Source organism: Vanessa cardui, chromosome 5, assembly GCF_905220365.1.
Source record: "Vanessa cardui chromosome 5, ilVanCard2.1, whole genome shotgun sequence".
Taxonomy (NCBI): Eukaryota; Metazoa; Arthropoda; class Insecta; order Lepidoptera; family Nymphalidae; genus Vanessa; species Vanessa cardui.
In genome coordinates, this window is record NC_061127.1 from 14,157,398 (window position 1) to 14,184,712 (window position 27,315).

The 27,315-nt window shown below is 31.6% G+C and overlaps 1 protein-coding gene across 1 annotated transcript in view; it reads right to left on the reverse strand.

The window, feature by feature from the left end:
* Nucleotides 1-27,315, reverse strand: part of LOC124529617 (probable chitinase 10) — a 125,645-nt gene that overhangs the window by 25,958 nt on the left and 72,372 nt on the right. Inside the window, exon 5 of the mRNA XM_047103425.1 lies at nt 23,160-23,339. Coding sequence (XP_046959381.1) covers nt 23,160-23,339 — 180 coding nt within the window. The remainder of the gene's footprint in view (nt 1-23,159; nt 23,340-27,315) is intronic.

A 27,315-nucleotide genomic window follows, 5' to 3' on the forward strand; every position in this document is an offset into this window, starting at 1 on the left:
AATAATAATTAATAACATTGAAAATAAAGCTAAAAAAAATATTATAAATTAGTACACTCAAATCATTTATCACATTAATAACATATGACAAAATAATTTAAATAAGAAAACAATAAATAGTAATTAATTAAAAATATATATATATATATATTTTTTTTGAAAAATTCGAAATTTAAGTATAAAAAAGAATTAATAATAACATTGAATACATTTTTCATTAATTTCTTAAATTTACATGCTTACAACATATGTTTTATTTTATAGTTACGATTCTAATAATAACTCCAGAATATATTTTTTGTATTTATTAATGGAGTCTTCAAATATGTCAAGTGACATTGAGTATTTATTATATGTTTTACCTAATCTTACAAGAGGTGCATTTTGTCCTAGTTTAGTTTTAGATGGTCTAATGTAAAATACACTTATTGGATAACGTGGACATACTTTTCTAGGCACATTGAAATTTATTCCCCTGAGAATTTGAGGGCAGTCGATTTTATTTCTGACTATTTTGTACAAGAACAAAAGATCCAAGAGAATTCTACGACTTGAAAGGCTGTACATGTTATAAAATGATAATTGATCTTTGTAATTATAATTTTGTTTTGAACCTTCACTTGAAAAAGTTAAATGACGCAAAAATCTTTTTTGTACTCTCTCAATTTTAAGTTGATTCACGTTATAATGTGGCGACCATACTGTACTACAATACTCTAGGATGCTGCGCACATATACATTGTATAACATTATTTTTGTTGCCGCATTTTTAAATATTTTGGCATTTCTAATTAAAAACCCCAAATTTCTTGATGCTTTTGCCGTGATGTTATCTAAATGCGGCAAAAAAGTCAGCTTTGAATCTAAAATGATGCCCAGATCCCGAATTTGTGTAACTTCTTTCAAAATGCATCCCTGAATGTAATAATCTGATGGAAGGTTTTTTTTATTGCGGGTGAACTTTATATGAAAACATTTTTCGGGATTCATTATCATTTTGTTCATTTCACACCACTTATGTAAAGCGTTTAAATCTTCTTGAAGGTGTACAGAGTCTAAATTACTTTTAATTGGTTTAATAAGTTTCAAATCATCTGCAAAAAGGAAGACTTCACTATGCTTGATTGTGTTGGATACATCCCTTATGAAAACATTGAAAAGCCATGGACCTAGATGTGACCCTTGGGGAACCCCAGAACTGACTCTATAAGAGACAGATCGAAAACCACTTACGACAACGTATTGTGTACGATCGTTTAAATACGATTTAAGCCAATCGAGTAAAGAACCAACTATTCCAAAACTGTATAGTTTTTTTAATAGTGTATCATGACATACTCTGTCGAAGGCTTTCGAAAAGTCTGTGTAGATAGCATCGACTTGTATTTGATCGTCCATTAACATCATAATACGGTCTACATATGCCACCAGATTAGTGTTTGTCGATCTGCCTTTTACAAAACCATGTTGATTATTATTTTGGTGTTGCTTAAAATAAAAAGTAAGGTGCGGAAGAACCATGGCTTCGAAAGTTTTGGCAATTACTGGTAAAATAGATATTGGCCTATAATTTTCAATTATATCTACATCACCTGATTTGTGGATTGGGACAACCTTCGCAACTTTCCATTTCAAGGGAAATGTTCCTGTTTGCAGACTTTTGTTAAATATTAAGCATAACGGACCACTTAATTGATTAGCACATCTCTTCAGGAATATAGGTGGGATGTCATCTGAGCCTGTGCTTTTGTTTATTTTAAGACTATTTAAATAAAGCTTTATTGATTTTCTTTCAATATGCAAATGGTTCAGAAGAGATGTGCCCATCAAGTCAGTCCCCCGCTCTTCGATGGTGGTTTGTAAAGGTGGTGTGTGATAGTTATACACTGCTGAAAAATGCGACACAAACGCGTTACAGATTTTGATTTCTCCCTCTACATTTTTACCCTGCATGTACATATTATTAGGAACGCTATTATATTTTTTATTTTTATTTTTTAAAAAAATCCAAAAGTATTTTGGATTCCTGCCTATACAATCTTCAATATTTTTAATGTAATTATTATAGCATTCCTTTGATTGCACCCTACAACGTTTATTTAATATTTGCAATGATATTTCATCTAATGGATTCCTGTATAATCTGAATTTTTTTAGTAGCTTATGTTTTTCTCCTATCATTTTGATAAGGCATCTTGTAAACCACGGTGGGTGCTTGTTGCCCTTGGATTTACATTTAGGTACATATTTATTTATTATTTCGTGTAGTCTTCGGTAAAAGATATCGACCATTTCGTTAACTGTACTGCAATTTTTGAATTCATGCAACCAGTCAATTTCATCCAGTGCACTGTTTATTTTATCATAATCTGCCTTGAAAAAATTCATTCTTATTTTCTCTGTGTTATTATAAATTCCTTTGGATGACGTGTTATTATGAATAAATATCTCTAGTGGTGGATGAAATTGATCGGCTGGTACCAGAGGTATGAAATTTTGCGACACTTTAATGTTATTGTTTTCGCTCAAAACTAAATCTAGTATTCTATCATTGCAGTTGCTAACATTGTTGTGTTGAGTAAAATTATTAAGACATACATAATTTACAAATTCCTTTGCTACATTTATGTTGTTTTTCTTAATGTAGGTGACGTCCGTTTCGTTTGGAGACCATTTTATGCAGCTTAGATTAAAATCACCGACGACTACAACATTTTTAATGATTTCGGAGATCCTGTTGTAATTTTCTATGAAATGAGTAAGAACCTCATTTTTTACAGGAGGAGGAAGGTAAATCGCACATATGTTAATTCCATAGCAGCTACTATTCGCTGTTTGAACTCTTACCCATAATTCCTCACAATTACTTTCATATGTTTTTAGTCTGTAAGATTTAATTTTTTTCAAAACTGCCACTAATACACCACCTCCTTTATTTTTATGAAAGATTGAATTTTCTCTATCTTTTCTGTAGACAACATACCGGTTATCAAACAATTCGGAGTCGTTGATTTGGTTGTTTAGCCAAGTCTCTGTGAGTATTACAATATCATGGTTACAGCTCAGAAGGTTGCATAGAAACTCATGTGTTTTTGTACGAAGCCCTCGAACGTTTTGGTAATATATAGATAACGGAAAGAATTTTATGAGTTTTCTCTTGCCAATCATGCATTGAACATCTCCTGTCTTATTCTAACTTGTCTAAAGTTGATTGGTTTTTTATCCATATGCATTCCGTCGTTTCCGATTTCCGCACGAATATTTTTCCTTGCCTAACCCAAACAAAACGGTAGCGTTTTTCCTTAGTTTTTAACCTGGTCGCCGCATGTAATGCTTTATTTGCAGGTGACAGGTGTTCCATAATGTAAATAGGTTTCTTGTCTCCTGCCAGCCCGATGTGACTAGTGTTGATTTTATCTTGCTGGTTTATTTTGTTGAACTTAATTACGTGAGCTAACATAGTGTCTCTCAGCCTTGGTGTTGCGAATTTTATTATTATAGAACGCGGTCTTTTGTTGTTGTTATTAATTTTTGCAACTCTAGTGCATTGAACTATGTCGTCTTCCATGATGTTACACGACACTGTTTTGGCTATTTGCATTATAGTTGTTATCAAATTTTCATTCCTGTGTTCTGGTAAGTTTTGAATTTCTATATTTTTACATCTGTTTTGCTGGTCCATGTTCTCTAGTCTATTTTGTAAGTTTTGTATAACTGATTGTTGATTTTTGGTTTCTTTTTCAAGGTTATCTAACTTGGTTTGATATTTTGCTATATTATTTTTTGCAGATTCATAGCTTTCATTCAAAAAAGTCATCGATTGTTCTATATTGTTTATTTCTTCTCTAACTGACTTTAATTCTTCCTGTATCAAATCTCTTAGCATACTTCTAATATCTACTAATAAACCAGTCCTCATGCTCTGTATTTCATTTTTAATTATATCTCTAATGTCTTGTTTTGTTATTTGTATATCTTTAGGCGAAGAAGAATTAGATTTGCAATCAGTAGTTTTGACTTTATTGTTTTCAAAAATCTTAGTTACATTCTTAACCGTTGGTGTAATTGTATTATTTACTCGGCGTCGGCTATTAGCTTTACACTCGTGGCAAACCCAGGTCTCATTACTATCAATATCATCGATACTGTTGATGCATACTTTGTGGTAGATTTTTGTACACAGGGCACAATTAAGATAGTCTTCCTCTTTTATTAATACTTTGCACTTAGTGCATACTGATTCTGTTCTTTTATTAACATTATTTTTTTTTGGTGGCATAGTTATTGAAATAATGCTTCAATTAATAATTTTTCCTAATTTTCTTCACTGACATATATTTCAAGAGAAAAAAAATATATAAAAAAAATATAAATATACAAGTACGAATAAGCGGCCCTAGTTGAGAATCGATCCCGAACACGACGAGTGACACCTTAGGGCCTTTGCCGCTACACCAATCACGTACTCGTCAGTGAGTTAAAAATGTTATTCCTTATGTATCATTGTTATGACGTATAAAATTAACTGAAGGTAGGTTAATACTTCTCAAACTCAGTCACTATTTTTATTTAGCTGTTACCGACACAAAAAGTTATTGTTGTTTATTCCGATTTGTTTATCATTTCTTTCTGCATAAGATATACTTTATGTAATTGTTTACTGCTTATTAATACTCTTACACACACTTTACAATCACAATTGATCGCCACTCACTATTCCTGTTAAGGTTTCTCTTCTTTTTCTTTTTAGGTGCACTTTTATGTACTAGAATTATTAGTTGTTATATATTATTAGGGTTATTATAAATATATTTTTATTTAACATTACAATAACACTTAGGCATCAGTCAATTATAAGCACACAAACACACACGTTTATTGACTTTATGTATTTTTACTGTGAGAATATTACGGAGCTTTTTATTTCGTGTCGCACCGTACCGTACCGTCACTTTTACGCGTTTTAATGGATTATTATAATAAAAATTAAATATCATAATATTATTTATTGGTAGACCTTTGTTTGTCATGCTTGAATGGCTGAACGGATCTGAATGGTAATCTGGTATAAAGAGACGAGAGTCTACAATAGCATTTACTTGGTAGGGCTTTGTGCAAGCCCGCCTGGGTAGGTACCTCAATCACCTATTATATATATTGGTATGGTATATATTGGTAACCTCATCAGTTATTCTTCCGTCAAATAACAGTACTTATTATTATTGTGTTCCGGTTTGAAGGGTGAGTAAGCCAGTGTAACTACAGGGACATAACATCTTAGTTCCCAAAGTTGGTGGTACATTGACGATGTAAAGAATAGTTAATATTTCTTAGAGCGTCATTGTCTATGGATGATGGTGACCACTTACCATCAGGTGGCCCAAATGCTCGTCCACTAACCTATACCATAAAAAAACCTTCATATTATATGACCAAATCTACGGTCAGAAACTAGTATAGTATAATTTATATTGATAATCAATTTATAAAAAATCTGATAAATCGATTTCTTAAAAATGGACTTTGCATAGAATTTAAAATTACTGTTTAGTTATTATTATTATTAAAATAATATAAAGTGAAAACTTATTAAATAAATTATGAATAATTAATTATCTGTTACGATGACGCAATTTTTAAAAGTAATGTGACAGGAAAGTTCCCGCCAAATATTATTCGTTTTCAATAAATACAACGGTATTGATATATACAGCCAAGGAAAAAAAAATTAAAATCGTTTTTTTTTGTAAATTTGTTGTACAATTTCATTTATTCAATATTTATATTGCCTTTTTCTTCAACCATATCATTTCTCTTTTTTCAATATCTTCGCAAACAAAGCTTTCCGAGTCTCAAGAGACTGGTTGCTTTAAGAACTCTACAGTCTATAATTTGCTTTGGTCATAATTTTTTGCGTCCTTATTCCTGGTTTTTAATATTTCATTTTTTAGCTCCATAAAAACATTTTTATTACAAAATAAGTATATTATGTAGTATTAAACTTTTTGATTATTTATTTTAAAAGTAAGTTAAGATTACTTTTATAAAAATATATTATTCAATTTCATAATCAAAATGCAAATCTCTATAAATCGAGCATTATTTTAGAGCCAGTTATTTTCAATGCAGCATATTTCCCACAATCTGAAGGTTTTGGAGTGAATGGAACGAATTAAGTGAGTGATAAATTCAATTTAGGAATTTGTTTGCGATTGAATCGAGATAGAATGGACACATCAATTTGTTAAAGCATGTTTGATATGAAATATACAGTAGATTGTAGGACTCCATACAAAGGATAAAACGATCCCATTACTAAGATTTCGCTGTCCATCTGTAACCTTGCTGTATCTCATGAGTCGTGATAGTTTGATAATTGAAATTTGAATGTATGTATTTTTACAACGTTTAAAAATAGAATAAATTGTATATTATGAATAGATATTCTTTATACACACTTGACTGGTTTTTTATAATTGTTTTTGTTACGGTGTTATCAGACAATTTTTCAATTAGACCATATTTTTTGTCTGAGCGAGAACTTAAGGATCACAGAAAATGTTTTCAAACCTGTATACCTAGATACGTTAAGAGTCTGTGGTTAATTTAATCAAAGTATATTTGAGGATGAACAGGGTTGAAGTTATTTTTAGTTCAATTTGGACTAATATAAAACAGAACTAATTGTTATTTGTTGTTAAAACATCTAAGTTTATATCATTAGATATTTTAAGCCTTAAAGATATATTTTCGTATTTTTCGAGAAGTAGATTTGTCATAATCAATAAGTTATCACTTATAATTAAATAAAATTAATAATTGTCTCTGATTATATAAACTACACACCACCAAGCACACACTCATACACTATAATGAAAAATGAACCTCAAATAATTTCACTAAAAAAATAGCATGAATATTTAGAAAAAGCATCGTATTATGAATTAGCATAATCACTAAAGAAAATGTTTTTCATTGTTACATAATATGAAAAAGTGATAAGGAGAGGCATGTTTTATAACAAGAAACAGTTTCTACCGCCATTTTGTTTTTCTTGACAATAAAACAACGATTTCCCATTTACACCTCAGCACGTAATAATACGTAACTACTGTAAAAAGATTTCATTGTGCATCTATCTGCATTGTCATTAGACAATCGCAACATACGCGTAAAACACTGAGATCATATTTATAATAAAATAACAAAAAAATACGCTACTCAGCTACTTTTAAATGTCGAGGACGATTGAATTAGTCATAGTTTATATAAGGTCAATCGTTTCAATAAAAATATTATAAAACTACAGAGAATAGAAATTATCGTCATTACATCGCATAAAACAAAGTCGCTTACCGCTGTCTCTCTATATATGCTTAGATCTTTAAAATTACGCAACGGATTTTGATGCGTTTTTGTTAATAGCTAGTGCGATTCGAAATAAAGGTTTTGTTTGTAATACATGGACAACATAGTCAAGAAACACTGATCGTAAATAAATAAATTCTTTAGTATATTTAACAACAGTAGTGTACCCGTCCGAAGCCGGACCGGGTCGCTATTTAATAATATTTGATGTGAATAAATTTTCCGCATTTGTCTCATATGACTCAAAGGCTTAAAAGTTAGGGGGACTCAGGACGTTGATTCAGTGGATAAACTTATTATTTTCATCACATCCACGTCAAATCTTAAAATATAACTCGTCTTTCTATCAATGTGTATTCTTAATACATAGTGACTTTGTACTAGATTATAGGGTTTTGTGCAAGTCACTTTGTGTAGGTACCATACATTCGAAAGATATATTTTACCGTTAAATAGGACAGCTGTTTTGGCTTAGAATTATTGTGTTCTCGTTTAAAATAAGTGATCCAGTGTAATAAATCTCAATTCAAAATTGGTGGCGCATTGGCGGAGAATTGAAATGTTAATATTTCTTAAAGGGTCATTGCCTGTAGGTGTAGATAAACAGTTATCATCAGCTGTCCAAACTGTCTGTCTGTATATCCGAGTGACTTTATGCAACTGTGCACTAAAAAAGAACGTCTCAGTGCCCAATATTGGTGGCGCATTGATCATGAACCTCTTATAGCGCCAAAGTTTGCGAGCAATAGGTCTTACCGCCAGGCCTTTTTTCACGTTGGCCTAATTATATTACAAAAAAAGTACTAACCATCTGTTACGGTAAACAATTCTATTATTTACGTAACGCTATGTACACACGTGCACACGGGACCAAAGCCCACACAACATAAATAAGAGTCACGTTTCTGGAGCAGACCTTTTTAAAAATTAAAACATTAACAAATACAACAGAAAACACAAATAGTGGGTTCAGAGTTGACCTTTTCCTTCCAAATTCAAGTTTGATTAATACAATTACTAACAATTGTACATACACTAACCCTAGCTCGTAGAAAATGTCAATTTATTTTATTATGTTTTTAGCACCTAATATATTTCATTCACAAAACAGCTTCAAATATTTTATTACCTATTCAATAAAACATATGCTACCCATTTTGGATATTTCATTGTTCTAATTAATCAAGACAGTATATTCTACAAATATTTTAATGCCTCGGTTGATTCTTTCATTTAGATTATATGTTTATTTTGAGTAATATGGTTTTTATTTTGACTCGAAATTAAGCTTATAATTAAGTCAAAAGTAAAACTTATAAATAAAAATGTAACGAAATTCGAAATTCAAATTAGAGAAAAATAAAGTGTTGCGCAGTTTGATTGATTAAAATAATAATATGATAACACAAATTACTAATAACGTTTATTCTTATATAATAAATACAATTACCTATTAATAGTGTAAGTGTCGCGGCATAATTGTTTTATAATACACTTACGAAGCTGAAGCTACTTCAACGAAGCCTTCGCTTTTTAATCTCGCTGAAGAATTACGTAATTATAAAATAAAGGTTAAGGACCCTCCTATAGGGATAAACAATTTGGGATAATTGGAAAAGGACTCTTATTGAATTGCCTTATCTATTAGGACTTATTCTTCTTCTAGGAGTCAAGATATTAAGTAAAAGATGCTCTACTGATTTCTTATTTCTTGTCCGATGACCAAAAATATCGCGATGATTAATAAATATTCTCTCATATATAAGAATATTTAGATACATATACTAGTGACATGCCCAGTCTTTTCACGGGTGCAATTAATAATAATAATAAATAATAATAATAAATATGAGACAACATCACATACATTACTCTGATCCCAATGTAAGTAGCTGAAGCACTTGTGTTATGGAAATCAGAAGTAACGACGGTACCACAAACACCCAGACCCAAGACAACATAGAAAACTAATTGTTATCTACATCGACTCGCCAGGAATCGAACCCGGGACCTCAGAGTGGCGTACCCATGAAAACCGGTGTACACACCACTCGACCATGGAGGTCGTCAAAATAGCAAAATAGTTAATTATGATATAAATATTATATTATGCATTATTTCCGTAGATTACACCAATCATTATTATAATTATGTATTTAAATACGATGTATAAATATCAACTCTTTATAGTGTTGGAACAGACAGTTATATTTTTTTTTATATTACTTGTAAACTTGTAAAAGAGCATAGTTAGCCTTTTAACTAAAAGCCTAGCCATTTCATTAAACGGCGCCGATCCACCAACTTTCTTTATGCAATTGACATAAAATACATCTTGCACAGAAGAGAATTTTAGGCTTTATTTTTGGAGAATTATTTATCGTAATTTAATATATAACGTAATTTTATATCGTATTATCCTTATTCAAATGGGTAAATTTTATCTGCCATATTACGCAGAAGCGTAAACAATCAACGGTAAGTAACATTCGGAATTTGCCATAGAAACATAAAAATTGTCATTTGCGATGTATCGTAAACGTGTCCAAGATATAACATAAGTTATATTTGTTTGGAGTTATATTTTTATCTTTTGATAGATCAAGTTTTATATCGTCTCAGTTTTATTATTTCATTTATTAATTAAGTTATTGCCTCCGGCTTCACTTATGGTTTAAAGGTCAGTTATCAAGCTTTACGGAATTTTTAAATAAAATTGCCTTTTTCCTTCTCTGGTAGTTGTAAAAGTAATATTCCTAACAGTACCAATTTCAATGGGTGGTGGAAAGCACTTGGGATAAGTTTCCTCTTTTGCCAGTGTACCAAATTTTAATAAAAAAAGAAGGTAATTAAATCTATGTTACATTTTTTAGCTTTATTGGTAGCCTAATGTGAAACTAACAGAAAATATTTCTCGATTTAAATGACGATTTTTTTTTATAATATTTTAATATTGTTCCATAATAATACTTGCTGTAATTTATATTGTTTTCATCTGAAATACACTTGAAAATGAATCGCGTAAACGATCATTCGGGTGCTCTTTAGAAAATTGTTTCTCGATTTAAGTACTGTAGTTGATGTTCGGTGAGATTGTAATGAAAGAAGTACATCAGCTCTGATAAAACAGATGAGTATGATCGGCACGAAAAATGATTAAAAACTATTGACTAAGAAATTGCATGGGTTTTGTGCCACAGAGTTCCCGTTCTATTATATGTGATCTTATTTTATTGTGCATGTACTATATTACAAGGAAGCCTTACAATCTGCCACAATCTGCCGAGATAGCCCAGTGGTTAGAACGCGTGCATCTTAACCGATGATTGCGGGTTCAAACCCAGGCCACACCACTGAATTTTCAAGTGTTTAATTTGTTGCTCGGCGGTGAAGGAAAACATCGTGAAGGAACCTGCATGTATCCAATTTCATAGAAATTCTGTCACATGTGTATACCATACTACCAACCCGCATTGGAACCCTCTCCTCAAAAGGGAGAGGAGGCCTTAGCAGTGAGAAATTGAAAAAGGGTGTTGTCGTTGTTGTTCACAATCTGATTGTGTGTATTGCAAATGAGGATAGGCATAAGAAACGAAAGCAAGAAGAACATGACAGCGCAGAACAGCTTTTCGTTTGACGTCACAGCATACGAGTCCCCCTTAGCCAGGAGGCTAACAGTTTAAGCGTTTTACAAATAATAAAAATAATAAACTATTTTATAGACTGTTATTACATGTTAAATTTAATACTAAATGACATTTGACGTGAGAATTTCACCAGTGTCTGTATTCTAAATCCAAATTGTAATATTCCTTGAAGTTCGTAATCAAACCTCCCCATTATACCTCCGAGGTCTAAAGGTCTAAGTGAAAATCGATAAGGGTATAATTTACCACTTCTGGACCCCAAATACATTTAACTTTACCAAATTAAGTTAAGGAAGGTAAGATCTTATTGATTTTGGTAATGCGGTGATGACGTCGCTTTTAAGTTTGACAGCCACTGGATAAGGTAGCGTTACATAGCTAGGTTTATATGTAGCCTGTTATCGCCCGCGGTTTCGCTTGCGTTTTAGATTATAGGTTGTCAAGTGTTAGGCAAAAAAGTAGCCTTGGAGTTCAACTTTGCTTCGTACCAAATTTAATCAATTTCGGCTTATTGTTTGATCGACAGACAGGCAGACTATTTACAATATTAGTATAAATTTAATTTAGCAGAGAAAAATATATTACCAAGAATGGTTTAAGATGGTAGGTAAGATCATTTTATCCCATTGCTTAGCTAAAGTTTTAGCTCAGTCCCACATACTGTATTATAATAATTGAGATTTAAGCACACTTAGCATCAAAATGTAAAATCAAATCGACTGTAGGAATGCTTAAAATATAATCTTAGATTATTATATTACAGTCGAGAGCTAACACTGAGGGACCGCCCTTACACTTATCAGTAATAAAAAAGTGAATTACTTGTTCGCCCTTCTTTGTAGAACGCAAAGAAAAATGAGAGCAAGACCTACTTAGATTTTAAAATTTAAACGTACTTATTTGGAATCTAACACGATTCCGCATATATATAAGCGTTTATAATAACTCGTTTTTATTTTTAAATATTTATTTACATAGACATCAATTACAGTGCGATTCATTATAATAAAAATATGTGTCGAAGCATAAAGAAGTACAATTAGGTTTTATTTATTTTTTATCATATATGCTGGCAGCGTCAGTATGACGTAGAACATGCAACAGCAAAAGAGGGATATTTAAAAAAATATCGGAAGAACGATGAATGTGAACGACTAGACTTGTATTTTAAATATATCCGATAACGAGCTGATGCTTAACTCCTCGTTATATAAATTAATTTCATTTATAAAAAACTATATCTAATTCACTAATTTTCATATAAACTGTCAGCCCCATAGCTTTATTGTCCGCGAATTTTCCATCTTTCTATATACTCGTCTGTAATTAAGATTAACGCATATTTTATCAACATCAGCATGTTTAATTTAAACTGATAAGAAAAGTCTTTCTTAATTGCAAGTTATAAACTTAAATAATATAAAACTTAAATACTCAAACTGACTAACTAAAAGAAGACCGTAACTCAAATTCGAGTCGACATATCACACTATTTGGAAGTCAAGTTAACACAGATCCTTTGAGCCTGCTCGTATTTATCCAGCTCTCAGTACATGTCTAGGGCTTAATTAAACTAGAAGATATATGTTTTGCAATTTGCTTCATAATATATGTTAATCAAATCTTACTAATATCGTATGAGATAGCGATGTTGCTCAATCACGCTTGAACGATTGAAACTATTCTAATTAAATATCTAATTAAATGTCGACCTCCGTGGTCGAGTGGTGTGTACACCGGTTTTCATGGGTACGCCACTCCGAGGTTCCGGGTTGGTTTCCCGGCCGAGTCAATGTAGATTATCATAAGTTTATATGTTGTCTTGGGTCTGGATGTTTGTGGTACCGTCGTTGCTTCTGATTTTCCATAACACAAGTACTTTAGCTACTTATTGGGATCAGAGTAATGTATGTGATGTTGTCTCATATGATATAGTGTTAACACTAACTGTGTTAACATAACACAATTACACACACACACACACACATACACGTTTTCTTTATTCCTGATTGGACATTCGATTGATATTTGTATGACAACAATAACAGCCCGTAAATTTTCCACTAATGGGCTAAATCCTCCTCTCCCTTTGAGAAATTTTGGAACATATTCCACCACGCTGTTCCAATCCAGCAAGAGTTTTACAAAATTTGTCGAATTGCAAGTTTATCTTGACGTATGTTTCGATTCGTCAAATTTGTCACTCGCAAAATTCTCAAAACAACCAATCACAAGCGTTTACGTTCTCACTTTCGAATGCTAGTTCGACGCTCGTTAACGACGAAATAACCAAACGCAAAAATAGTGATTCCAATTTCTATCACTACGAAGCGTAGTTTTGTTCTCATATAAATCTTAGTAAACGTTCACGATCCATAAAATCGCGCATTACGCACACTGACGTTATTTATAAATATATAAAACACACACACATATACACATTTCGGTTTCTTTATTTAAATTTTTTAATAAAACTAGTCGGTCGTGTAATTAGCGTTCAGTTCATTTCATTGTAAACTGCAAGTCACTCCATTACTACAATTTGTACCAAAATTATGAAACCTCTTTTGAATATAATTTTCAATGTCAAATATACATTAGTTCAGTTTAAATTGGAATTTATCGAAGTTACTTTAATTTTGTTTACGTTTTCCTTTTTTTTTTCTTATTCGTGGCACCGCTCTCTAATCGGCCAGTGACTTTTCCGCTCTCTTAAATTAATTATTTGTTAAATCGTAACAATTGTAACCAATAATCCTCTTTAGAGGCACATCTTCGGCTAGAGCTCTAGAAGATTAGACCATGATTTTTTGTGCGCAGCTATCTCCACATTAATAAAGTTAGATAAAAATCGGCTTAGTCTTTTAATATATAAGATGCTATTTGACAGTTCAGTGTGAAAAATGTGATCCATCAATCTATCGTTGACTGTTGATTTTTTGTAACTTAAATAAGTCATAACACCAATCAAGTTTCAGAAGCCTAATTTTAAATATAAACATTGTTAAATCATTAAGCGAAAACAACTCCATTGTTTTACAATAAAGTTGATTTTTGTTTGACTTGAAAATTTACATATCACCCTTAAAAAGTAATATTGCAAGGATAGAATTAAACGATAGAAGACTTTGTGGGTCAGTAGCAATTCGTCACTTACTCATACACTGCCTAAGAGGTTTTAACAATTTTTGCCTTATAACTGAGACTAATGTCATTTATGTGGCTAAAATTTCGTAGAAAAAAAAAGAAATATTAAAGTACCTTTTCATAAGATATTTAATTGTCTGCATATCTTCACGTACGTTTGTTCTCAATTACAGAAACAGTGATTATCGGGTAAAGTTTATACAAAAAAAAATCGAAATCAAAATAAACTTTTACAAGTACTTCTGAATTGTCATTTACCAATTAAATGAAGGTACCACCGGTTCGTAAAGTAGATTCTACTGAAAAAAACAGGCAAGAAACTCACAAGTTACTCTTTTTCTACATTTAAAAAATACGGACATGTTAGTTAATTATATGTGTATGTAATGTATCTTGCTCGGAAGTCAATAGGTATTAGTAACTACAGTAGCACTTAGTATTTCTGAGTGATTATAATAAATTGCACCTATGAGAATCCAGGTTAGATTGCTAGTATTATAATATTCTTAAATAGGTAATAAGCACTCAATGGAAATAATTTCAAACCGAAATGGCATCAATCCATACTTTATGAGTTTCCGCGAAGTTTTATATGGATATCGATGTATAGGTACGTTATCATATACAGTTTTAATACATCGGGAAAAATATTTCAATGGAATTTTTATTCTATTTGAATATATCTAAAGATGCATGTCGATAGAATTTTGTACAAAAATGTACAACATTCGTTTTTCTTATATGGATCGTTGTGATATATAATTGTATTTATTTTTCTGTATATGTATATAGTATGTATCCATATACGTGGATATATTAATTGTTATTACATTGAGCTAATTACATATGTATATGATATATATACCTGGGATCACTTATAAGCAATCAGGGAGGCTGTGACAAAGAAATTCGGAGACGTACACAGATGGCCAAAGCTATGAGTAAATTAACCAGAATCTGGGAAAACAGGAAAGTGTCGAATACCACCAAAACCAGACTCGTGCGAACTTTGGTATTCTCAATATTTCTGTATGGCTCCGAATCATGGTCAACCCGTGCAGCTGACCGAAAGAAGATCGAAGCTTTCGAGATGTGATGTTATAGAATGGTGGACAGCAAAAAGAACCAACAAATCTATTCTCGAACAACTGAAGATAACTACCAGACTATACACTATATGTTATCAACGAGCTCTAAGATATTTTGGTCATATTGCCCTGAGACAACCAGACAGTCTGGATAAACTGGTTGCAGAAGGAAAATCGAAGGCATGAGCGAGCGAGCGAGGCGATTACTTTCCCGCTGGTCCGACCAAAATATAACGGAGCTCAATATTCCGACTGCCCTGAGAATAGCCATGGGCAGAGTGGTATGGAGGAAGCTACTCGACACCTCGGTAAAAGCATTTCAGGACAAGCACGATCTTTAGTAATGAAGTAAACGAAAAAGAAGAAGATGTTACATAAATACCATGCCACGAGTCAAGACGGCCCAGTGGTAAGAACGCGCTCATCTAAACCGATGATTGCGGGTTCAAACCCAGGCAAGCTCCGCTGATTCATGTGCTTAATTTGTCTTTATAATTCATCTCGTGCTCAGCGGTGAAGGAAAACATCGTGAGGAAACCTGAATGTGATAAATTTCATAGAAATTCTGCCACATGTGTATTCCACCAACCCGCATTGGAACAGCGTGGTGGAATATGTTCCAAAGCTTCTCCTCAAAGGGAGAGGAGGCCTTTAGCCCAGCAGTGGGAATTTACAGGCTTTTGTTGTTGTTGTTTGTTGTTACATAAATGACTCATTCATTAATGTTTAATAATAAAATCAATTTACGATTTTTTTTTGCTTTGGTAAATCGATTGTGATAACACTTTTTTGAGTTATTCGTTGTTCCTCAATATAAATAAATAACGTTTTGACCTTTATTTTAAGAGTGCAAAGTCGGGGACCTCCCCGTTCTGCAAATATTTAGAAATTCATATTTAGAGTTGTAAACGATGGTTAATTGTTTACAAATAAATAAAAAATATTAGATAGAGTAAATAATATTATAATAGAGTTTCTTCCGCTACTTTTGTCAAGATGTGGGTATTTATTGACAAATTTACAAGGACTATGAATACGTACGTGTAATGCTTCACTGACATTGAAGAAAAATAATTTGCATTTATTTGCAACATAGTTTAATTGCTGACATATAAACGAGCTCACACTCATGTATAATGAATTAAGCTAATTTTGTAAACCGACGTTAAATTGTAAACTGTTAATTTCTTGACAGGATATTTCTGAGGTTTATGCATGTATCTAAATCTACAGTCGCCTAAGCTAACCATTCAACATATCGACGACAACGCATTAGGTCGTAACATGATTTTTGACAAAAATGAGATTTTGCTAGCTACTAAATGTATTAAAGCATAATTACTAGAGATCCGTGAAAACCATATTTTCTTTAAGTACCCAGATTTCACATTACTGTATTATGTATCTAAGCAAAGCAATTATGAAAGTTAAAAACCACTAATTTTGTCATACGACTTAATGCTTTAGAGTTATCGATAAGGCATTAAACAGTCAGACGGCTAAGAATTATAATTAATATGTTCACGTCTCCATCATTTCACACGAGTTGTAACACATCAAGCGCGGTTTCGATTGGAAAATAATATCCTTATATAAGAGATCAAAGTTACACTCACACATAGACAGATCATATTCTCTATCCCTGTGTTCGTAGAATGATTTGATTTTCTTTTTTAAATTTATGCTTCTTTTCGCGCGTTATTAAATGGCCAGTGTTATAATATTTACGATGCTCACACGTTGACACGAAAACCACACGATGAGGTATTTATCAACCGCTAATAAAGGTTAAAGTTCTCGAATATAGGCAAATATAAAATATATTTTACCATATTTATTTAAACACTAAGTTTAATTACTTAAGTTTGCGAATACAATAATAATAATTATAATCATAATGTCAGTAAATAACTTATTATTATATTATTAATGAGTAGAACTCACACGCTTCCATTTTAAGTGCACGTTTCTTTTTCAAATGCTGGCTAATAACATTATTTAGTATCGTTTGTTATGGTATTCAGAGTTGGTAGTAGTTCACAATAACTACCATATTCATGGAGGTCTTCCTTTAATTTTCAATATAAAACAATCATTACAACAATAATTAATTCATGAAATATGTTTAAAACTCATTAAATTATAATCATTCCTCCGTTTATTTTATTGTTGAGGAATGATTATAAAGAATTATAATCGTTCCTCAACAATAAAATAAACTGTAGAACATAAAAAATACGCGTTGATTCATTTGCGTCTATTTCGCAGACATGATTATTTAACGATATATCATTATGCTAGAAATCTGATAGGCATTGCGTTAGACACTTGAGTTGCCCATCACGAACCGTTACGAAAGGACCGACCAGACCTTAGGGCTTTGACACACTAAATAAATTGTGAGACGACATTTGAATATAAATAATCACTGATTAAATTGCGAAATTAAATTAATATTTTTTAAGAGTTCAATGTGACTATAACAGTTTAAAAGAGTTCTAAAAAATAAAAGAATAATGGTAATATTCCTAAATGTCTCAGTACATAGAAAGTCCCCCCCCCGCTATTTAATTTGGGAGTTTGCCAGTCTTCTATAAAATAAGGAAATATTTACAAATAATGCGAACAAATGGACCACTTAATCTATGAAATTAAATACACAATTCACAAAAGGTTTAAAGTAATTTATACTTCAACAAAATAAAACAAATGAAACGGGGGAAAACGCAGCTAGCGTGCTAGCAACCATTCCACGCGGTCATGATTTGTACAGTTTCTACTTTTAATTTTCTGTATTTAGTTTTAGTATTAAACCATTCTTATATACAGGTATTCACGTAATACTTCAACGTATATTATTCGCAAGAAACTGCAAATCTAAAATATAATGACTTTTTGAATGCAATGTTTTGATTGGGTATAATTTAGTCAATCTATCGTTGACTTTTGACCTATCCACACATCATTAATACAATAATTATATCAAACGTCAAAAACAGACGGAATATGATTGAAAATTAATGAAGAAGTGAACTCATAAATATTTACAAAAACTCGGTTAAAAATAGTAAATTATCTTTGTTTTAATTTTATAGATTGTCCAAGCCTTTATATCTTGGGTGACATTTCCTTTGAAGATAAGGGACGTAATTATTTTTTTAATAGCTTTGCTTACTCTAAATACAAGGAGTGCAAATTCAACCTTCGAAATTAAATACATCTATATGTAAGTCATCAAATCAGCATTAAACTAAATTTGTATAGGTATATGTTTAAAAAAGTTCATTGAACTGAACCACATCGCACTGCGCGCTGTGTGCACTGTAAAACATAAATTTCCAGCAAATATTATTATCACTGTGATACCAGTGAAAGTACATAAATAACGCAGCGTTTAATATATTGTCTGTCAGCGGCTTAACGTTTAAAAATTCTAGTGTCTAACAAATAAGTTATGGCAGACATCGTGACGATGACGAAACGTGCCTGTTTTAGTAATGTATGGGGTCACAATACGTGTTGACCTTAGGATGAATCATTCATTACTTTCACTGCGAGTTCAACCCTTAGTACTTGTATATTTTAATTGAAATCTAAGTGAATAACTTGCTTTCACTGTCATGTAAGAGGTTATTGAACTCTTAAGGCGCTGTTTGCGAACTTATTTTATTACCTGGTAGAGTTTATATGCAATTAAAATATCTGAAATGAGTAACTACTGATTTTCTTGTCACCTCTTAGACTAACCTAACCTTTAATCATTTCTATATATTTAGAATATACTTTTGAAGCTAAATATGTGGCTTTAATTATATCAATCTTATATATTAATACTGAAAGCCTATTTTTGTCCGAGCGATTATGGGATAGCTGCACATTAAAAATTTGTTATGATCTCATTTTGAAAAGCACCTGCTGTAGATGGGTATGGCGTGTGGGGAAAATAGAATGAATATTCTTGATTGTTACTTAATAAATTGCTACTATTTAATTAAGACTTAATAATGGAAAAAAGTTACGGGCATATAAAAAAACTAATATATTTGATATTAAAAACTTCCTTTAAAAAATGTTTTATTAATTTACAACAAAATTAAATCAAAACAAATCCTGTCATAGTATTCGAAGTACCTAAAAAATCTTTTGAAATAACTAACTAAATAAATATAAATTTCTATTTACAATATTATACATATAACAGTTGTATTTAATGATCGATAAAGTACGTTGAAACAGAAAAGACATGTAACAAAAAATCGTTTTGTGGCTTAAGCTAACAGTTACATAATGTAATACAGATTCCCAAATAATATGCTCACATTTCGCTCACGCCGATGATATATTGAAAAAAAAAATATGTATCGCCTTTTCGCGGACGTGCTCGCCTTTTTGACAGGCGTGCTGGTGACAGGTGCGGCTGGAGCACCGTGTACATCGATATTCCGGTGAATTTTGTTTAGCTCGAGTATTAGAATAGAATCTCGTCTATTTGGTACAAAATTTTTAGACTGAATTTAGTAAAATATTCCTTTATTTTCTTTACTTTTGTGCAGTTAATTATTATATTATTATAAATGATTCTAAGCGCTTGCAGGTTTAAATTTATTTATTTAGGTTTGATACGTGATGATTGGTCTAGACAAACGCAAAGCTCCAAACATGATTTGGACAATAATCTCCTGAGATTCTGAGTTGAAAAAAGGGTGAACTCTCTATTTCTTGTTTTATAATCCAAAACAATCGAGGAGAGAATCGCTAGCTCTGACATATGTGTAGACCGATTGATCAAAGTCAAACATTTATTGATGAATCAATATATGATCAAAAAGCTACCACCGGTTCGGAAACAAACATCACGAACCCGAGTAAAAAAAGGGCGAATTAAAATATCACATAGCCGTTGGTGCTATAAGAAATAATTTCCATTTCTTACTTTTTAATTTCCCATCAAACCAGATCACAAAGTAGTAATTACAGTTGTTTGTCCTAGAAAATGTGACGTGTAGAGGGTACCTTCAGTATCACTAAGAAAGCAGATCAAAAAACTTTTTATTTGCACCCAAAATAGGATGTATCTGTAAACTAATCAGTTGAATCTTGACTAAATTATAAATAATATGCAAATAACAACGCTAAAACCAGAAGACACGATTATTTTACACCTCAAGTTTATATAATAATTATATCAAAGTGACACATGCCATTCTATCCGTTTCGTAACTCTACAAACCGCCGACATCCGATATTAACCGATACTCAAGTTGTATCCGTATACAATATTATTGGTTATATTTTTGTAACAATAGTTAAGGAAAGTTATAAAACAATCAAATTTGTATTAGATATTATATTACTATGCTTTCTAGTAGTGACATACTCACATTTATTAAAATACAAAAAATATGAACTTATGTCTTCATTGCTTTACCATAGAGTTAATAATTGTTTTATAGGACAATGTGTATTTAATATGAATGATAGTTTTTGCATGTGGGCAATCTATCAATGTTAGGTATGTGTTTTATTGTGTAATTGTTGAAGTGGGCAATAAAAAAAATAATCTTTTGTGACGTCACTTTGGGTTTGAAAACGTTATCTCCAATAAAAAAAAAACTTAAATCTTTGTGAGTGTCACCGTTTTTTCATGGGTAAATTTTGTCATGATTCTGCTTACAAGTGTTTTAATGTAATATTGGTAAATTAAATAAAATTCTGACTGAAATTTGACTACTAAAGAATTATTAATAGTAAATTTTGGTACACATGGAAACGCTAAAAACTAACAGCGCTAGTATTGAGGTTACTCATTCATTGAATAAGATGTGTACAAAATATTATACAAATGTGAAATTATATGAATCATGCAAATGAAATGGTGAGCGAATACTTTCGAAGCAATTTTAAGAAGTGATCAGTACTGTTGACTCACACTTATGCTTTCTAAAAAGCGGTTGATATTTGCGAATAAAATTATATACTTTTATTTTTAATCTAACTGTGCGTTGCGATTTACTTTCGTTAAAGATTTTATAACACCAGAAGTACTGTAAAAAATCATTTACTTGGGTTTATCGTAATTTTGATTCGTTTATCCTTTATTATTATTATCAGTCATTATTATTAGTCAGTGTTTGTGTGTATATGACGGAACTGTACGTGTTCTACGGGAAGTATCGAGGTATTTTTGCCGCTGAATATTCAAAACCCTATCACATGTATATTTGTTTATTATCGTTAATGTATAAGTAAATATACACATATGAGGATAAAATAATGCTTTTACAAATTGAGATTCTTAAGACTTAAACTAAAAAGGATCATCAAAGAGTTCGTAATTGATTAAAGTTTGCATTATAAATAGTTTCATTTTATTTAGCGTTTCTTCGAGTTCAATATACTTTTTATTGTGTAGTATTATAATTATGGATATATAAAAAATTAAATTAAAAATTTCAGAAACCCCCGCCACAAAAAACATAAGCTACCTTTAAAAAGTAAAAAATAATAAAAGAAAATTAATCCTAAAGTACCTATATGCATAAGTATGTATTAATATTAAAAAAAAAATTCGCGTTGGGGGACCGCACCTAATTAATTAGTGTCACATGCTTACCTATCTCATCTTTTATATAACACTTAATATTATTTTGTACAATAGCGCTCGGTCCCCCAACGCGAATTTTTTTTTTTAATATTAATACATACTTATGCATATAGGTACTTTAGGATTAATTTTCTTTTATTATTTTTTACTTTTTAAAGGTAGCTTATGTTTTTTGTGGCGGGGGTTTCTGAAATTTTTAATTTAATTTTTTATTTTATACTTTTTAAAGGTAAGCATCCCTATAATATCTCTGGTTAAGTTGTAAATACGTTGGTTCTTGTTGATTTAAAACATATAAGTTAAGATTACATTTTAAGGTCAATCTTGTTCTTTTTTATTTTAGTTACTAATTAATTTTTTTTGTTTCTTAATTATTTTTTTTATCTAATAATTTTATTTAATTATTAATTAATGTTTTTTGTGATGTACAAGTCATAACATTTCATTTGATACCCCAATTGAGCATATTTGCAGAAATTCGGTTTTTCTTCCCCACTTTAACCCCCCATAACTTTTAAACGGCTAAACCGATTTTCATCAAACATGTCTAAGAACACTCGCCCGTAAAACACCTATAATACAAAAAAACTAAATTGAAATCGGTTCATTCGTTCGGGAGCTATGATGCCACAGACAGACAGACACACAGACAGACAGACAGACAGACAGACAGACAGACAGACACGTCAAACTTATAACACCCCTCTTATGCTTATAGTTTCGCTATAAGTCTAAATGGATGGATATGGATATGGATATCGAATGATATCAATATATCCATAAAGCGCCATTTTGTAGAGGCAGCCATCTTGGATTTTAAATTTTTCATACCTAATAGTATTTCACAAGTCAAGCCCTTTCATTTGATACCCATATTGATCAAGTTGTAATAAAAAAAAGTAAAGCACCATTTTGTAGAAGCAGCCATCTTGTATTTTAAATTTGTCATATCTAATAGTATTCTACTAGTCAAGCCCTTTCATTTGATACCCATATTGATGGAGTTTAAAAAAAATATCTAATCTGTCATTTTGTGGCGGCGGCCATCTTGGAACAATTTTCATCAAACTTACGTAAAAACACTCTCGACATTTTCTACTGTCAAACAAAAAAAACTAAATCAAAATCGGTCCATCCGTTCGGCGGCTAGAGTGGTACAGACAGACACACACACACACACACACACAGACACGTCAAACTTATAACACCCCGTCGTTTTTGCGTCGGGGGTTAATAAAAACAGTCGTCATTAAAATCGAGTCATTATCGAACCGCATAATCATATGTTATAATATATTTTCTTACCTTTCAACAGTAGCACGTAGTTCTTCTTGTCATCTCCTCCCTTGGGATACTCCCAATCTATATCCAGACCGTCGAAGTTCCTGTCCCTGAGGTACGGAATCGCTGAGTAGATGAACGTCTGTCTGGAGTAGCGTGTCGCAGACATCTCTTTGAACTTCTGAGTTCCGAATGACCAACCACCTAGGAAAAACATCTTTATTAGTATATTGTGTAAAATTTTATCAAATATTTAAAATGACAAATTATTACATAAGAATTTTGTTCGTTCTTTAAAAAAATATAACTCCGAAATTAGCTATTAATTAGTTCAATGGTAAAAGAAAATTGAAACAATATATCTTGAGTGATTTTATATAATGTGCTATGTATATAGCACAATAATATATTAAAGGATGGAATCTGATCCGATTGCATTTATTTATGATTGCTAAGTTCAATCCAATCAATCAAGCTTAAACTTTTAAAAAAGGTTTACATTTTTGGTTTAAATTTAAACATTTTAACACCACTGTGAAACCGACCAAGAGGTTAAGAATTTTATATGACTATGATATTTGTATATTTAATACATTTTAAATAAAGAATAAGTTTTATTAATTAATTTTGTGCAACGGTTATATTATTACACAATACTTTGACTTCTACTTTCGAATGTTAAATTACTAATACGAGAAAGAGAGAAAGGCTGCACGTTTTTTAAATTTAGATATTTAATTCTATATTTAAAAAAATACATGAAAATACTTCACTAGTAAAATAAATAAAACTAAACAAATATAAGAGACTAACTACCGTACATCCGCGCGAAATAATTATTTTGAACGCACCAGTAAACGTCAAACATGGCCGCCCGATGAAATGTCATGTTAGGTATTGAATTTCATGGAATGTCAAAGTGTCTCGATTATACGAATTGTTTTATCGACAAAAAAAAATCATTATTTTTTTAATCTATAAAGGAGGATAGGTTTTTATTGGGTCTATCGTAGACTGGCAGAAAATTATTAATTTATATACAAGATTATGCCCGGCATTGATTGATATACCTATAGTTATTATATATATATATATATTATTTTTTATTGTTTCTTTTCTATTTTGTCAATGTATTATATATATAAAACCTCTCGAATTATTCTATATATTAAAAAATACCATATCAAAATCCGTTTCGTAATTTGGAAGATCTAAGCACACATAGGGACGGACAGCGATAAATGACTTGTTTTATACTCTGTATTGATTTACATATGAAGGTTTTATATCCATAGTTATCAAACAAGATCTGTAGCATTTTTAAAACACGTAAAACCTCCTTTGTGATTGATGGGCCGGTTTTTTTTGTTCCTGGAATCGAAATTGATTTTCGACCAGAAAAAATTGCTGAAATTACTTTTGAGTTTGTATATTTATTAGTTTAAAAATAAGATCAAGGCAATTGTTAAACTAATAAATAATTAGATAGAAATATTATTACTATCATACATATTATATCTCTATTTTTGTGTATGGATTAATTTTATTATAAACTAGTCACCCACCCGCCCCGGCGTCACACGGGTGAAATACTGATACTTGAGAATTTGTTTATTTACGACATCACGTTAGAAACTTCTTAAATTGTCAGTGATTCTTAATTATATTGTTTTTGTATTATATACAAAAATCTTCCTCTCGAATAACTCTATCTACAAAAACCCGTTGTGTAATTTTAAAGATCAAATCATATGTAGGAACAGAGAGACGTAAGCGACTTTGTTTTATACTATGTAATAATAATTATTATGAGATAAACTGCACGCGACACTTAAGGCCCTACAGTTCCGCTAACATAATATTCTCATGTAATATATTTTGCACTCAACTTGCATGGATACAAGTCAGAGACAACTTACTTAACGTAACTGACATGATTATTATATTACGAAAATTAGTTTTATTTGTCTGTTATTTCACGTCGTAACTACTTAACGAATTGGTCTTGGTGGTAGGGCTTTGTGCAACCCCGTCTGGGTAGGTACTACCCACTCACCAGTGTTTCAATGTAAGTAGCTAAAGCTCTTGTGTTATGGAAAATCAGAAGTAACGACGGTACCACAAACACCCAGACCCAAAACAACATAGAAAACTAATGATAATCTATATCGACTCAGCCGAGAATCGAACCCAGGACCTCAGAGTGGCGTACCTATGAAAACCACTGTACACACCACTCGTGATCACGGTGGTCGTCACACGACATAATATTTCTTACAGCGTCATTGTCAATGGGTAACGGTGACCACATACCATCAGGTGTCCCATAAAAAAAATTATTACAAAAATTGTTCATACAGGTTATCAGGGGTATAATAAAATATATAGGATACTTAGTATTTCGTTCTCCCCCCCATCAAACGCCACCTTAGGGTGGAAACTTATATTTCAATGAAATACTTGTTTTATGTAAACAAAGACAAGGTACAGAACTAGTAGAATTAGTCATGGTTACCATGGATCAAACTTATTAATTTAAAAATTGACCAAGAGTTTTAAAGGTCACATTCAAAAAGGTCAAATATATTTAAACTATGTTTTATTTTACTCGATCACGATATGTTTTTATACTTACGTATAAAAATAGTCTGGTAATCAAAGCTTTACCATAAAAATCTATCGATTAGACCAAAATCAATTGTTACATAAGGTCCAGTACAAATTCTAATGTCACTAATCGATATATCAATAAACGTTTATATGATTTACATTCCTATTTATATAATGCATAGTTAATGAGCATGAGCTGAAATGGCCTAGTAGTTAGAACGCTTGCATCTTAATCGATGATTTTGGGTTCAAACCCAGGCAAGCATTACTATAAATATGTGCTTAATTTGTTTTTATAATTCAAGGAAAATATCATGAGGAAACCTGCGTGTGTCTAAATTCAACGAAATTCTGTCTCATGTGAATCTACCAACCCGTACTGGAGCAGATGTTCCAAACCCTCTCCTTAATAGGAGAGGAGGCCTAAGCCCAGCAGTGGGAAATTTGCAGGCTGTTACTGTACTCTACTGAATAGTTAATAATTACGAAATAATAAGTATATAATTAACGAACAAATACTAAGAAAACAAACGTAAAATGTGAATTCCGCCATGTGTGATACATTTAATATACTTAAATTGGAACACAATAGTTCTCAAATACTAGTGATGTGAATTGCGTGACAAAAACATATGTCGATTACATTATTTAAAGCACCTTTGTTGCGGCAACACGTTTCGCTCTTATGAAAATGGGTGAGGTTTTTGCTTGTGCTCCGTGAAAATAGGTGAAAATATCGTGCACTTTGTACCGTGAGAGCGGTGTTATGTTCACACGTGCTAGTGATGGGAATGATGTATCGATATTTTTTGTTGAAGTTAATAATAATTTATGATGAACGTAGTATTGAATGGATGGATTCTTTACTAAATTTCTGTGTTAAAATCGATGGAAATTGTAGAAGTTTTGACAATAAATAATAAAGTAATACTTCGGTGTTGAATCGATTATCAAATAAAGCTATCTGAAGTTCACTTGGTGGTAGGGCTTTGTGCAAGCCCGTCTGGGTAGGTACCACCCACTCATCAGTTATTCTACCGCCAAACAACAGTACTCAGTATTTTTGTGTTCCGGTCTGAAGGGTGAGTGAGCCAGTGTAACTACAGGCACAAGGGACATAACATCTTAGTTCCCAAGGTTGGTGGCACATTGACGATGTAAGGAATAGTTAATAATTCTTACAGCGTTAATGTCTATGAGCGATGGTGACCACTTACCATCAGGTGGCCCATATGCTCGTCCGCCAACCTATACCATAATAAAAAAAAAAACAGTCCATAGCTGGACATAGACCCAAGCATCATCATTATAGTAAATAATTATATCTAATTATAATCGACAATATCACGGTTCGCTGCAACTGTATTACTTAAAATTATAACATTTCAAAATATAAACGCTAAAACACTTCCGTTTGTAGAAAAATTATAGGATATGCATGTCATATATAAGCCGTCTGTTATACATGAAGGGTTATATATAAATAGTATCGATTAAGGAAGTATCATAGTTTAGAAAGTATGTAACATATAAACTTGTCCACAAGCAATGTAGGCTTCTATTATATAAT